The 14,579-nt window shown below is 30.9% G+C and overlaps 1 protein-coding gene across 1 annotated transcript; it reads right to left on the bottom strand.

Annotated features, from left to right (window-relative positions):
- Positions 1-348: 348 nt before the first annotated feature.
- Positions 349-12,113, bottom strand: LOC140049259 (cAMP-dependent protein kinase catalytic subunit PRKX-like). Its single transcript, XM_072094104.1, has 7 exons — positions 11,345-12,113; positions 8,462-8,630; positions 5,250-5,513; positions 4,965-5,084; positions 4,472-4,567; positions 2,458-2,593; positions 349-1,943 (listed from the first exon to the last, which is right to left on the bottom strand). Exons 1-7 carry the CDS (start codon positions 11,484-11,486, stop codon positions 1,818-1,820), a joined length of 1,053 nt encoding a protein of 350 aa, XP_071950205.1. The 5' UTR covers positions 11,487-12,113; the 3' UTR covers positions 349-1,817.
- Positions 12,114-14,579: the final 2,466 nt, after the last annotated feature.

Below are 14,579 nucleotides of genomic sequence, written 5' to 3'. Positions count from 1 at the left end.
AGCAATATATGCACATATATAGCCATATTATCGCATAATAATGGAATTTTAAAAAGTCGATATTTTGAGTATTTTTCGAAAAAATATCCTTGTACTATAGACAAAACTAGTTAATATGGCTGTATAAGATGATACAAAGCATGCGCATATATAGCCATATTATGGCATAATATTTGAATTTTTTTTGGTACTTTTTTTGAAAAAATCACCACCAAATACAATAAAATGCAAACCAAAAAAAACATTTATAATCAGTGAAATTCATGTTTGTTTGTGAATTTATCTAATATAACATCTACAATATTACTGTCATAATACTACTGTACTTCAGTAAATAAATTGATTCCGACTGTAGGCATATTAACAGTTTACTGAATTTAAACTGATACTTTCATAAATAAAATGGATTATCAAAATGGTAGTAATTGGCAATTATCTCTTAAGCACACAAGTTTATTAAGTACCTAAATAGGTTTAGGGAAATACCTTCTTTAAAATCCTATACAAAATAATCATCATGTTTACTAAACAATAATATTATGCATCAAACTACAGTACAAAGCTTAATAAAGACTAAATGTCAATTTAAAAAGTATACTCTTCATAAAATCTTGGTTCACTTATAATAATTCTATTAAATTAGAAATTAAAAAGAATGTACAACAACTATATAAGTTTAATAAGCCTTGGATAAAAATAAACCATACAAAAATTGATTAAGAGCTGTGAAAGACCAATAAACAAAAACGATATTTTGTTCTTAAATTTAAGGTTAATTAATACTCTATAGAAAAGTAAGTCATGGTATTGTTTTCTAGTATCTACATATTATAGAAAGAACGTATACAGGAAGACGGGTCAATTGCATTGAAACCAAGAGGGGATGACAAATGTATGTTATATTTTTACGTACATATAATATAGGTTATTCATTATTCATTAATTTTCAAAACAAAGAAGGTTTACACAAATTTAAAATTCAATATAAATTGTTAACTGACTCCAATATCAAAAAATATATTATATATGTTGTGCTGTGAAATGTAAAAACACATTTAGAAAATTTAAATACTGAACAACTTTAAGATGCAATACATTGGCTTTGGTCCAGTACATCTGTTGTACCATTTGATAGAAAAATAATAATACTATTTGTAATATACTGTATAATAAATAATAATATTGGTCAGATGTTTTGCCCTATTCTGACGTAAGGTTTACTTTATACTAAGTACATTGAGAAAATACTTGCGAAAAAATATGCAAGTAATTCTCGAACCCACAACCTCCAGATCACTAGCCTGGTGTTCATAATACAAAATGTTATTTCTTTTATTATCCATGTTTCAGTTTGGCCGATACCTGAAATAATATTCTTTCTAAATTGCTGATTCGTTTAAACTTTTCTTTCCAATACAATAATATTGTACGAAAAAAACTATACCAATTCAGTGATAGTCTTATGCTAAGATGGGTTTAAAATAAATAACTAATAATACTGAGAATATCTGGAATTTCGTCAGAAGTTTTATTGACATTACAGAAGAACGTGATGCAACATCCTTAGATCAATACATCTGCAGGTGCCTTTCTGTGCTCAGTCAACAGTAAAACGGATTTCGTTTGTGGGTTTACAAAACAATAATATTTTGTTGAGTTACTTTGTAACGATCTATAAAGGTCATTCGGTTCGCAACTTTTACAAAGGAAAAATAATCAATAATCACACGTACATATCTGTACACAAATGACAACCCACCAAATGGCAACCCACCAAATGGCAACCCCCTTATTATCAAAATAAAATTAGTAGCTGCTTAAAATTCTTTAAACACATCTTGATCTTTTTCAGTTGCTGGTACTGTCTTTTCCCAGTCGTCTTCTGGGTAGTCATCAAAATTGTTAGTGTCGCCATCGTGTGTCACCTCTGGAAGAATGGGCGGCTGTAAAAAATAAATAGAAATTACAATTATAAGAATATGATTTGAACCTGGGGCTGCAAAACAAGAACGTTGACTGCTTAGACGCAATACAGTAGTACGATCTTGGTATAATTAATTATTGATGTACTTGTGAAAATCTTTAATATTTAATATATACCAAAGTTCAGTCATCAAGTAAGCCATATTATCAACTTTAAATTTTGATGTTTTTCATAAATTTTCCATAATAATATATTTATTTCCTCCAAAAGTTGATTATAGAATAGTATACAGAAAGGATATGAATCATTGTCAGTAGCAACATAGTGATACAAATCTGTGTAAACATCTTTGTGAAAATGTGAACACAATTCGACAAATATACATCATCATATATCATTATTAATATATATAATTTTATTATGTGTTTGAGTTTCCCAAAATATGATTTTGCTTAAATCTTGTGTACTACAGTCAACTCTCCCAATATTAAATGAGAAAGAGGATAAATGTCTGATTTTGACAGAATACAAACTTTAAGTTTCTTGTCTTTGACGTCATCCCAGTTAACAGCTTTAAACCATTTGTGATTGAGGATGTCCGCAGAGCCATTCTTCATACACCCTAAACGCCTGGTTCGATCTATTACTAATACCTTTTTTATAAGGTCTCTGAAATAAAACAATGAAATAGATAAATATGATGCTTCACAAGTGAGCAACGTGAAGTGCTACTATTTTCGGTTGATACAAAGGATGGTACGCTGAAGCACCACTATTAAGACACTTTAAATGATACATTTTCAAGTAGACTTAAAACCGACAAAAATAGAAAACAGTGGTTCTTTTCAGTTGACGTATAATGTAAACTGTCAATTTAACCTGTACAGATGTTTTGGAGTCAGGTAGCCTGCAAGTGAAATCTACTGTTTTCCGTTAGTAGAGTATTCCATTGTGAACACTCATACAATTGACAATCGTGCCTAAAAAAAGATCTGCTGTGACATATTTCTATTGAACGCTACCTGTGAATTAACCAACGTTTGTGATGAATGTGTCCAGGTATGCATGTGTTTTGAAATTTAAGTCAGGTGATGTACTTGAAAAATATGTAATTGATCTAAATTTATAAAATGTATTATTAGGTTGATTGATGATGAAACTGGCTAATGTTCTCCACCCACTCTCATAAAATAATGAAGCTACTTATTTAAATATGCTAAGGAGCCTTTTTATTCACAAGTTTGTTTATAATGTATATCAGGGAGATCCTTTTTTTGAAGGCGTTTCTTTAGGCCTATCAAAATAGAATAATAATATTTATACTATTCAAAATTAATTAAACTGAAGAGGAACAATGTTCCAACTGATGTACTCCAAAAGATTTACTAGTACTGTATAAAATGAGGCCATATCCTTAGCCTTTTTTTTTACAAATTTATAATGTATTTCAGGGAGATCGTTTTTGTAAGGCGTTTCTGTATTTATCATAATAATGTTTATACTATTCAAAATAAATTAAACTGGAGAGAAATCTTGTTCCTAGTGATGTACTCAACAAGATTTACTAGTACAAAATTAGGCCACATCCTCCCAATCTAATATGAAACATTGTTTGATTATTTGTAATATGAATGTATGTAGGTCATTGAATCTAGGTCATACAACATAGAAAGATCTGTCTATCTGGCTCTTAATGTTGAGACTCGTTTGATATATTGCAGTAATTTATGTTCATATTTATGAAGATATTCTAACCATTAGACTCACTGAAAGGTAGAGGTTATAGTTGATACTAAAAGATAGTTAATCAAAATTATTTGACTAAGCCTGTGGACCATACTAGCTATAGGCATCTTTGTTCAGTGGCAGTCCTTAAACTGAAAATCCAATTATTAATTGAGCCATTGTTTGTGAAATCACTTGTAGATGCCTAACTAGTTAGAAACAGGTTTAAGGCAGAGGAAAGAAGAGTTAAATTGAAAAAATAACAGGAGAAAAAAATGAAAATAATTAGGAGGAAGAAAAGGGAGGGTGAAGTGGAGGATAAAGAGTGGAAAGGTATGATAAGGAACAGATGTTGAGTAAGAAGATGAAAAGGAAGTGATGAGAATAACAAAACTGATAAAGAGCACATGAATACCGAAAATCAAAAGATATAAAAAAGAGGAGAGTGAGAAGAAGGAAGTAGAAGAGAATGAGAAATAATGACGATTATAATAATAATAATGATGATTACTTGTCTATATAGTAATGCATTTAATGAACAAGACTGGAGTTGACAGAATTCCAGACTAATAGCAAGGCATATTTGAAACTCAATTACGCCAAACACCTGCAATAAATCATAGCCAATCAATATGGTTTCTCACTTGCAATCTAATAACTTAGATGGCGAGTAAAATTAATTCTGGATGATATTTATGTTCTACTTGTAGCGTCGTTCTCCTCTGAGGGTTTACCCTGGCAGTCATGAAATAGACCTAGTATAAATTAATTACTTCTAATCACATCAATTCCTGGTAAATAGTTCATCAAATGGCAGCTTACTTTGCAATTGGATCTAAGTGCTTTGGCCAGTCTATTTTTCCTTCCAGAATCTTCTCATATATTCCAAATGGATTATCATCAAAGAATGGAGGGTACCTGGGGAAAATAAAGAGAATAGATTAATTGGAAATGAATCTATAATTTGTTTATACAAATTTGTATATTTATTATTGTATATGTGAGTTGAGGGGTAAAGTACAGTACGAATATATTACTTTATTAATCTAAGTATCGATATTGCATTCCAACATATTTGCCTTGTAGACACTAATAAACGCAAACAATATGAATCATAGAACTTCATTTTTAATTTATTTCAATTATACAATAAGTTTTAGTGTCCATTATTGACTTGCATACTTATTTACTTGTTTATGTTGGTTACAACCAAGATTGCGGAAAAGCACTCAGTGCTTAAAATCCCCTCTTGATGATCAAACCACTGTCAACATTTGGTGCAAACTATAATTATTTTGTAATTAAATATACTTACCCAACAAGCATTTCAAATAATAGAATTCCAAATGCCCACCAATCCACAGCCTTTCCATGTCCTTTACTTTGGATAATTTCAGGAGCTAAATATTCTGGTGTCCCACATAACGTCCATGTTCTAAAAGTTCACAAATGAATATTCATAAAATAGGTACTTGATACCATTACTTTTTTTTACTAAATATTTATTTGCTTTAATGGAGAACATAGGAACTCTCAAGGAATCACAACATACTACAGTATCAACATAAATCTTGAGCTATAATTAGATTCAAATACTCACATATCTTTTAACTTTTTAGCAAATCCAAAATCTGTTAATTTAACATGTCCGTCTCGATCAATAAGAATATTCTCAGGTTTTAAATCCCTATACACAACGTCCTTTCTGTGTAAATAGTCTATAGCAGAGACAATCTCCGCAGAATAGAAGTGTCCAGTTACTACATTAAAACGGCCTTTATTGCGCAAATAGGTAAACAGCTCTCCACCACATACATATTCAAGGACCATGTATAGAAAACGTTCATTGTGATGTGTCCAAAATCTGTAAGAAAGTTTATGATGCTGTTTAGTTTAGATGGGTAAAGCAAACAGATTTTGTGATAAGGTACAATTTAATAATTAGGAGGTAATAGATAGAAATTATACTGTACCAACATTTATGAGCATGGAGTAAAGCTCTGTCTACACTATCAAACTTTACAAAAAATATGATGTGACCATATAATATGGACATGATGATGACTATCACTAGCATATTTAAGCATATGACTACCATTGGCCACATCACACTTTTTTTTGTCAAACTAGTTTGATAGACATAGCTAAAAGCAATAAGAGCAGAATATCCTTACAAGGAAGTAGGCTTACAGTGCATTACAGTATTTAGTGATAATAGACGACTACAATAAAAACCATATTTAACAGAGGTAGTGTTTACATTGTTTATAACTGCATTGTTTGAAAAGGAAATATAGTACAGGATAATTGTTAAACAATGAACTATTAGTTTTATTATCACAAGGATGTGGTTTGTAATAATTATATTACAGTAGTAATGATTGGGAGTCAGCTAAGCTTAAATTAAATAAATTCTAAGAAAATCTGAAAAATAAAATTGTTTGTAGATAATTTGTATGCATCTTTTTTTCTGAAGGTCATTATTGATTATAGGAAATACTTTATATAATGGTGTTCAACCTGTGTCGTCACCATGATATTGTTCATCATAACTTTCAGATTCCATCAAGCATTTTCAAACCATTAACAGAATATTGAGAAAGCTTTAGCATGAAGAAGATGTAATGAGAAGTAGTTTAAATTTAATAGGGTCTATTCATATCAGTCATGAAAGGTGATCCTATTAAGAACTCATTATGACAGTATGTGTTAAAAGGCTTCAGGTCATTGAACCCATGGAATTTAGATCTTGGAGCTTTCAGCTACCAATTATTATTAAGTTGGTTAATTATTGATGGTTATAAGGGATTTAAGAAAGAATTACAGGAATAGCAATTCTTAAAAACTAACTTATGGCAACATAATTAAACATATTATAACAGCAAGCCTACAGTACAACAAATGGACACAATATTCAAGTTCATCTCCTATTCATTATCTATAGACAAGATCAATCTTCTTGGGGATTTAGTACATGCTTGTGTACAGTAAGTTGATAAATGAGATAATAAATATTAGCATTGCAGATCTCATAGGAAATATTTATTTTAATGATCCCTATTACACATACAATCACCTTGAACAGTCTATGCTTACACAGTGTTTACCCTGAGACAATATATGCACAAAAGAGAACATACGAAACAATGTACTACAAGACAATTGTGATAAAACAAAGGGCATCACAGTGTCTAGTGTAGGAACATGAATAGAGGCCAATAAAATACAAAGTCGTCACAAGCATTTTGGATTAAAAGCCTGTATTTAATTGTACTAAATGCAAAATAATCTTTCCGTGATACTGGGTTTCATAAAACACAAAGTCTGTCCACATACAGTAACATAATAGAAATGAGTCATTTTGTGTGATTTTACCTTTTAAATATTAAATTTTTTGGTTAGCTTTCAGTTTTATTTCTATAAATTATGGTTTCAGAGGCTTAACAGAATAAAGGGCAAATACAGCTCTGTTTTTGTGAGTCAAGGTGAATTGTTATGTAAAATAGGATTTTACAATCTGGTAGTAAAGTCTACTAAAAATTACTATAGTGAAATTTCAAGTATTCAATTTATCAATTGTTAGCCTGCTAAATATTCTCGTAAAGTATTTATTTTAAAACCCTGGACCTATTTGAAAATCATAGGTCCATGTTAAAACCATAACAGTTAACAAATGTACTCTGGCACAGAACAATTTGGATACTATGGTAAATTTTAGTAACCCCAACCCCATAAATTTACCTCCATATAAACAATGAGCCTACAGGGGGGGGGGGGGGTGTTTCGTGTCCTCTCTGAGAAATATTTGCTATTTCATTTTTTTTTAATGTAAAATTTGCCTATAATGTACAGTAATATTTTTTAAAATATCTAGATATTGTATATATATATATATATATATATATATATATATATATATATATCTAATGGTTAGGACATCTGCATATCAAGCAGGCGGTCCGAGTTCGAGTCTCGGTTGGGCCGACTTTTTGTCATTCTCACAGATTTCCTCATCTTTATCGTTTCAAATTAATTAATTAAATTTCAGTATATCACCGGGCGGTTTAGAATTAATGTTCTTTGCCTCTTGTGTTTATATATATAAAAGTATCTCTTCGGAGATCCCGCCTCGTGAATAAAAATACTGAAAGTGGCCGGATCTCAATGGAGATACAAAAAAAAAGCGAAAAGCTAAATCAAAACGATAAAGTAAAACAGCCAGAAAAGTTAGCGGAGCTTTCGGGCAACACTAGTCCTACTGTAGATATTTCTATAGACACAGACAGTGTGAATAATCTATTAGCGATTTTGATCTATATGCTATTATACAATTATATACACCAAGTAATATTCTCTACAGACTTCAGTATGCATAAATTATTTAATAATGCTTTTAGCTGCTCAAATTCTGTTATACAATTCTAAATGAACATGACATAATGGAACCTATGAAATTCAGAATGTCACTTTGTATTCAGAGTGTGTAATTAATGTTGCTCATCTTTTGTATACAGTATGCAAATCACAAGGGAAATGTTCTATAGTCTCTAGATTGTGGTTCAATACAGTATATGTAAGGTAACATGTTTGTAATATATGATGACCAGAATTTGACGAAAAAGGTTGAGCTGGGGGCCACAAATCAATTTAAATACAGAAGTAAACCTACTGTACTGTACTTTTCTTTATTTAAAACAAAGATGTCTACTGTATTTTGCACTTTCTCCCCTTCTGCTTTAATCGGGAGGTGGAGAGGTCGGGGAGAGGTAAAGGCATTATGTATAAAGTTTACATACTGTATGTTATACTTACACTTTAACAATGAATGGATGAACTGTACTTGAAAGTATATCTTTTTCATTTTTCACATGTTCAACTTGTCCCAATCGTACAATATCACTAATATTCAATATTTTCATTGCAACATAGCTTTTCTCTACTTTGTCTCTGGCAACCACAACTCGACCAAATGACCCAGTGCCTGTCAATACAGAAAAAAAAAACATGTATTAATAGTGTAGTATACTATTATATGGAATCAATTTATGACATGGTACTCCTATTAAATTACATTAGGAGGCCCGGGAGGGGTTTCAGTGAGTTTTCTACTTTTCAAGTATATCTTGCTCTTCGATGAGATATGGCATTTGTTGGTTTATCCAGGTAAGCTAGGCACGAAATAGACTATCTATCTAATACTTGTATTACTTTCAAGGAATTTTTAGAAATCCTTCAAGTTATTGAATTTAATAGAATATTGGTTGGTTTTTTTTCTCCAGAAAAGTTGATTAACAAGTCATTAGTGGTTTCCAAATAACAAAAAGTTCACACAAAGTTTAACCAGATGACATTTTGAAAATTAAATAATCAGATTAGTTGTCTAAAGGGAAGAATGATATTATCTGGACCTTTTTAAATATTGTCTGTCTTTTGTTTTAAACTGCTTGTATAAACAAAGATTTTTTTAATTTTTATATAAATTAGACCAATAAAAGATGAATTGAATTGATAAATTGAACCATGGAGTCATGTCTGGACACAAACTTCATTTTATTACAAATTGTCATTCAGAATGTAAATGGATGATAAATGGAAAGTAGATGTACAAATGTGTAGCATTACCTACATTCATCACTGTGATTTACATAACTTAATGGCAAAGAATGTAAATGAATGTTAATGAGTTAACTGTAATTCTTACTACTTCAACGGAAGAAAAAAAATGTTATAAAAAGAGAGTGAGTATACTACTGTAGTAGCTGGGTGTTTGGTGTTACTTATTGATCAAATACACTGCTATAGATTAAGCTACAGTAAGAACTTATATCATTAGGTTTAGCAACTGTTAATATGCAATCAATAAGATCACATTGTATTCAATGATGAGCTATCTTAACAATCAATAAAGGTACTAACTTGGTGGTGTGACAATTGAGAGGATAAAAGCTACTACTGTAAGAAGGTTTAAAAAACACATAGATTAGTCAGAACATGGAAGGGTACTGTATACTGTAACTCCATACTCAGAACATACAGTAAATATAATTGGATCTGCAGGCAATGATTGGATTTGCTACTTAGATTAGGGAAGGGTTTCAAAATGAGGATGGTTAAAATATTTAAAACATAGTTTGTAATTCTGAGCATTAGTTAGTATTAAACTGTAATGATTAGTTTTTCTGCAATACCAATCCTTGTAAAAGCAATATGCCATTTAATCATTCGTTAACAAATAGATTTCTTTATGTTTTAACAGTATCATGTAATTGTGGATGCTATTGTTTAACTTGGATATAACCCCCTAAGGCTGGTATTTATTTTACACTAAAAATATATAGTATTGGTATTTGGGAAATGTATAGTGTGGACATTTTCCAAATGATCGTAAAATCCAAACAGTACTAAGTTTGATCAACTTGTGTTAATTCCTGTTATCATATTCATTCATTAAACACTGTTAAAGAAAGTCTATGTGGTAAAATGTTTTACTATTTAAGAAATTCTGGCATTTTTTTTATTAAAAAAAAATTTACTGACAAAAACTTACTTTATTATAAAATAAACCATTTTAAAAACTAACAACATTGTATACACATTTAATTTTTATTATTAAATTATTACAAATTATTTTTAGATATTAACTTGACCTCATTTGGATTGGAATGCCATTAGAAGTGTACATGTTTTTCCACAATCTTATTAAGACTGCAGAAAACATATGGTACAGCTCAAAATATATTTAAGAATAAAAATAGAAATGTAAACAAGTTCATTTACTTAAGTCTACAATAATCCCCTTAAATATTCTTTAATTGCTTGGATTTGTAAGGATTACAATATTTCCTAATTGTTATTCAAAATCCTTTTAAAGACATAAAATGTCAATTAAATTGCAAATTTATTAATTTCGCATGAACATTTATTTAATATTATTATTAAATTTATTCATTTAAAATATCTTACTTATTATATACAGTACTGTATGCATTGCTATAAACTGTACAAGATATCAAGTTCAAGATAGTGTATTTTTGGTGTGGGAGTTTGGTTTATAGTAATTTATTTACAAAAAATATTATTATATTTGTAAAACTGATAGTGGAGTGATGTTATTTTGTTTTGTACAATTAAAACGTGTAAAATAACCAGACACTAACCTAAAAGAAGGTGAACAACGTTCATGGCATATTACATGGAATTGACGAGTGGTTTTGACCTTCCCAGCGGGAAGATCATCAGCCTGCCACTTTACATTTGAAATGTAACCTCTAGAATATGTAATCATATCCAATACTGACAACAATAATTCACTAACACGCCAACTGAGGTAAACATATTCTTTTCAATAGCAACAGTCAATGAATTAAAAAACTGTAGTCTTTTGATTATTTCTTCTTCTTTACCTTTTTTCCTAATTATTTGAAACCGACAATTAACTTTATAAAATATAAAAAATTAAAAGAACACATCTTACTATAATTAACTCTATTTAAAAAAAATAACATATTGTACTATAAAAACAAAATTGACTTTGCGATGTGGTTGAATGATATTTTTAACCAATCAAATGCGGTATTTTATAATTTGATCACCCCCTGTGGCATAAACTATGTGATATGACTTAAACTAAATATATAAGAATAAGATAAAGTTGAGAACATGACGAGTACTGTAAATGTACACTTTTGAACTTACCAACTGTTTTAAGAAATTGGAAGTCTTTCAGAGAAAAGATTCGACCGTCTAATAGTCCTGGAGGTGGTGGTTCCTTTACTCTTGAAGTTCCAGAACTACTTTTTTTACTACTTTTACCTTTAGCTATTCTTGATGAGGCCATTTCAACTTCACTTTGACCAGTTCTAATAAATAATATGCACAGACACGTCCCGAAATGACTCTTCCAATCTTTTAATAATAAACAATGATTATAGACTAGTGTTTGTTTCTCCTTGTACAGGTAGCTGAGCTAGCTGAGTTATCTTGGTAGGCAAACGAATGATGATGGATACTCAAACATACATAATCCTCCATGAGAGATTACACAAACATAAAGTAGCAAAATTGATTTGTTATTGTTAGTAAAAGTTGTAAACACAGGGGAAAGACGACGACGACGAACTGCCCATAAAACTTCGTCACGGGGTCACCTTACCGGTATCGTCAGCAGGTAAAACGATATGTTCCATTTAAATGTTCTTAAAACCGCTGAGCACATCAAAATTAACAATATAAGTCATTACTATGTGTCAGAAAAGCTAACCCTACTGTCTTTTGTAAGCGGCAAGGCGTCATCTTCGATATGGAACGGAAGCATTCACTAAATCCTCAAGTACTTGCTTAACTCCACCGCGTCGTATGTTGCATGGTTGTCAAGTCAAGCGTATTGTTTAATTGTATTCTAATAACAGTACGTACCCCCTCTACGATACATAAACTTTGTCACTCTCAAGAGATAGTCCGATATTCTTCCTGCCATTTAAGTAGGCCAAATTGCAATAAATTATATAGAACTTACCAGTAGGACTATACACACCTAAACATTACTTACATAATTTGTACCTAATCGACTTAACGGTAGGCCTAGTTTCTATAAGGACTTTCATTAATCGTCCAGCCTCCGAAAAATGTGAATTGAAACGCGATAATGAAACATTTCAACGTGATTAAAGAAAATTCAAAGCGATGAAAACGAACATTTGATCATTAAAAGGCATTTGCGAAGTAGGCCCGATGGTACAGCATGTGAAAAAACGTGGTAACGATGAGAAACAAAAATTGAAGTGATAAAAAAATCATGTTACAGGTCTCCTTACACAAAATCGGCAAAGTGTCGAGAAAAGAAACGTAAGTAACATACGAAGAAAAAACTCTTTGTAGGCCTTATAGCCAAAATGTAATAATACTTCAATCAATAACGACGAAAAACACATAAATCAAAGTGATGGAAAAATCTTATTACTGTGCCTTTACACAAAATCGGAAAACATTGACTTCTCGATCTGTGTGTTGACATATTATGTTAATTAAAAATCTTCGACTTTTGATCAGTTTCAAAGGAAGTATAAAGCGAGCGTGGCATTAAATTGATAACAAAATCTTAAAAACGTCGAGGTTTGAGTACGTTTCAAAAGGAGTAAGCGCGCGTGGCATTAAATTGATAACAAAAAGTTGAACACGTCGAGGTTTAAGTAGTTTCAAAAGAAGTATAAAGCGCGCGTGGCATTAAATTGATAACAAAATGTTAAAAACGTCGAGGTTTGAGTACGTTTCAAAAGCAGTAAGCGCGCGTGGCATCAAATTCATACCAAAAATTTGAACTCGTCGAGGTTTAAGTAGTTTCAAAAGAAGTATAAAGCGCGCGTGGCATTAAATTGATAACAAAACGTTAAAAATGTCGAAGTTTGAGTAAATTTCAAAAGAAGTATGAAGCGCGCGTGGCATTAAATTGATAACAAAATGTTAAAAACGTCGAGGTTTGAGTACGTTTCAAAAGCAGTAAGCACGCGTGGCATTAAATTGATAACAAAAAGTTGAACACGTCGAGGTTTAAGTAGTTTCAAAAGAAGTATAAAGCGCGCGTGGAATTAAATTGATAACAAAACGTTAAAAATGTCGAAGTTTGAGTACATTTCAAAAGAAGTATGAAACGCGCGTGGCATTAAATTTATAACCAAATGTTAAAAACGTCGAGGTTTGAATTAAATAAAAGAAAGCGCGGCCTTAATTTTTTTTAAAGCGTTTCTACCTTTCATTATTTTCAAAAGTATATGAAGCTTGTCAATCTAATTCAGTATAACGAAATGCCTTAATGTAACGTAATGAATTAAGTCATCATCATCTGTACACCTTAATAAGTACATCATTCATAAAACACTATCAGGAGAGTAGAGTTATTAAAATTGTATTAATGTTTTGTTATAGATAACAAGACTTGTTATCGTCTGTGCAGAAGTTGAGGGCGTCATTATGTTACAAGTCATTGTCAGAGTAACACTCGAAAAGTCTATGAAAATGTGTAATTTAACATTAGCAACAATATCGTACAAAATGTGTAATTTAACATTAACAATATAAAAAAAAATGTTATTTTATATCATTTTATTGTCTGGTTTACAAAATAACCAATTAAAAAATGAATTAAAAAATGGTGGAAGAATAGATTCGTACTTTGTAGAAATAATAAAATATTTTTATTTCAAAAACATGTGTCTGGTGGTAAGACCAATTGGTGGTAATTTAAATAATAATTCTATGTACTAGTGTTTATGTATCATAAGTGTAAATTATATACAGTACGGTAATTATTCTGTATGATGCAGACTGAATTCAGAGACTAGCACCTGAACATTGAGGTAGGCCTACTCATCATAAATAGTATTATGATGCAGACTGAATTCAGAGACTAGCACCTGAACATTGAGGTACTCATCATAAATAGTATTATGATGCAGACTGAATTCAGAGACTAGCACCTGAACATTGAGGTACTCATCATAAATAGTATTATGATGCAGACTGAATTCAGAGACTAGCACCTGAACATTGAGGTACTCATCATAAATAGTATTATGATGCAGACTGAATTCAGAGACTAGCACCTGAACATTGAGGTACTCATCATAAATAGTATTATGATGCAGACTGAATTCAGAGACTAGCACCTGAACATTGAGGTACTCATCATAAATAGTATTATGATGCAGACTGAATTCAGAGACTAGCACCTGAACATTGAGGTACTCATCATAAATAGTATTATGATGCAGACTGAATTCAGAGACTAGCACCTGAACATTGAGGTACTCATCATAAATAGTATTATGATGCAGACTGAATTCAGAGACTAGCACCTGAACATTGAGGTACTCATCATAAATAGTATTATGATGCAGACTGAATTCAGAGACTAGCACCTGAACATTGAGGTACT

The sequence above is a fragment of the Antedon mediterranea genome, chromosome 5 (genome assembly GCF_964355755.1).
Source record: "Antedon mediterranea chromosome 5, ecAntMedi1.1, whole genome shotgun sequence".
NCBI lineage: Eukaryota > Metazoa > Echinodermata > Crinoidea > Comatulida > Antedonidae > Antedon > Antedon mediterranea.
The sequence above is the reverse complement of the archived record's forward strand: the minus strand, read 5'-3'. Positions and strand labels throughout refer to the sequence as shown.

Bases quoted from the DNA above. Each gene is read 5' to 3' on its own strand.
- LOC140049259 (XM_072094104.1), bottom strand. From the start codon at position 11,486: ATGGCCTCATCAAGAATAGCTAAAGGTAAAAGTAGTAAAAAAAGTAGT. The intron at 4,568-4,964 runs GTAAGTATATTT...TATTTTCCCCAG, and splicing joins TTATTTGAAATGCTTGTTGG to GTACCCTCCATTCTTTGATG. The intron at 1,944-2,457 runs GTTTGTATTCTG...TATTTTTTACAG, and splicing joins TCAAAGACAAGAAACTTAAA to CCGCCCATTCTTCCAGAGGT.